Genomic DNA, 1,585 nt, shown 5'->3' on the forward strand with positions numbered 1-1,585 from the left:
CTACACTTTGTAATTAGATCTCCATATCACAGGGAAAGACCTATGGTCCAGAGGCAGCAACTGACATGAATACATTTTGCTCCATGAAGTCGGGTGTCAAAAATTGTGATAGCAATGGAAATAGTGGTCCAATTCCAAGCCAAAAGACCAAACAACGTATTGTATGTCCACCTCATTTTTAAATACCTATGGTTCTGTACCATGAAATGGAGGGTAACATGATTTTTTTGTATCATAGGATGATTACTATACTACTCTTGAGGCTGAACATCCAGATGATTTTGAGCAGCTCAGGAGTGATGGACAGCTTGATCCAGTTGTGGTATTCAAAAGTAGTGGTTGTGGCTTAGCTCATGGCCGTTTGCCAATAGCAAATGGTGCTATAAGGAAATCTGACATAAAAGGATCGGGTAGAAAGGCAAACACAGCAAGCCAAACAAATTCAAGGTCTTATCAATATCTTCTAAGGAGGAATGCACAGTTGGAGCAGAATGCTCAGAACTCTGCCCATATTGGACTTGTACTAACCAAACATATGAAGGTATTTGAGCTAATCAGACATACTGTATGTACCCGATCAGTTATTTCCAAAATGTGCTCTAATCATCTTGTGTTTTAGGATGTTTTTGAGAAGCTGAACATGGAGTTACCAGCAGAAATTGCAGACATTCTGCAGTCAGTCAATGCAAATGCTTCTATGCCACCAGTTGATCAGGTCTGTTTCTTACCGTGCATTTATAATATCTATGTGTTACCCTTGCACATGTGTTCGACTTAATATAGATCCAGTGATAGTCCTCAATTGTGATCTGTTGGTTTTCCCTCTCTATCTTTTGGCTGTTGGCTACACTTTCAACTGTTGGCTGCACTTTCACTTGGACATTTCAAACTGTTGGCTGCAATCTTATTGTTGTTCACATAGATAGATTACCAAATTTGTGTAGCTTATTTAAATTTCATCTCCTTGTAGGTTACTGAGTCATCACATGCTGGAGACGCTGGTTCTAGTGGTCTACAGAACAATGGCATCGAAGAGGATGAAGGCAATGCTAACACAGACTAAAAGTGTCCGGACAGCAAGTCTCTTTTGTGCAGTTGGAGTGTATGGTGAAGCTCCAAGTTGACTTGCTTTGGTTGAAGCAAGGTGACCTCTTTTGTTCAGTTGGAGTGTATATGGTGAAGCTCCAAGTCGACTTGCTTTGGTTGAAGCAAGCTGACCTCTTTTGTGCAGTCATAACCTAGTATGTAGATGTTAGAGAGTGAAAAGGCCTCTGTTATTTAGTTTGCATGTATGCAGACTTGCCAAAGTCTTTCTCCCTTGAACTGTTAGTTGGCATGTAATCACCTAGACTTTAGTAAGTCTTGCCATTTGAACCTACTTAGTTGGCATGTAAGTGTAACATCCCAAAAATTCACATTAAAAAATCACTCGCATTAAAAATTATTTTCAAAATATATTTCAAAAACTATAAATCATTTGACCTCTATAGTATCTCCATCTAATTCTTTTTCCATCCATCATAATTATCCATCTTTAAATATAACCTGCACAACATGGCATCAGCATCGCATGTCTGCTACTCAT

General features: G+C 39.1%; 1 protein-coding gene across 1 annotated transcript; it reads left to right on the plus strand.

Moving 5' to 3' along the window:
- Window positions 38-1,405, plus strand: LOC8086282. Its single transcript, XM_021462206.1, has 4 exons — window positions 38-161; window positions 239-541; window positions 620-715; window positions 971-1,405. Exons 1-4 carry the CDS (start codon window positions 66-68, stop codon window positions 1,061-1,063), a joined length of 588 nt encoding a protein of 195 aa, XP_021317881.1. The 5' UTR covers window positions 38-65; the 3' UTR covers window positions 1,064-1,405.

The sequence above is a fragment of the Sorghum bicolor genome, chromosome 5, assembly GCF_000003195.3.
Source record: "Sorghum bicolor cultivar BTx623 chromosome 5, Sorghum_bicolor_NCBIv3, whole genome shotgun sequence".
In the NCBI taxonomy this organism is placed as follows: domain Eukaryota; kingdom Viridiplantae; phylum Streptophyta; class Magnoliopsida; order Poales; family Poaceae; genus Sorghum; species Sorghum bicolor.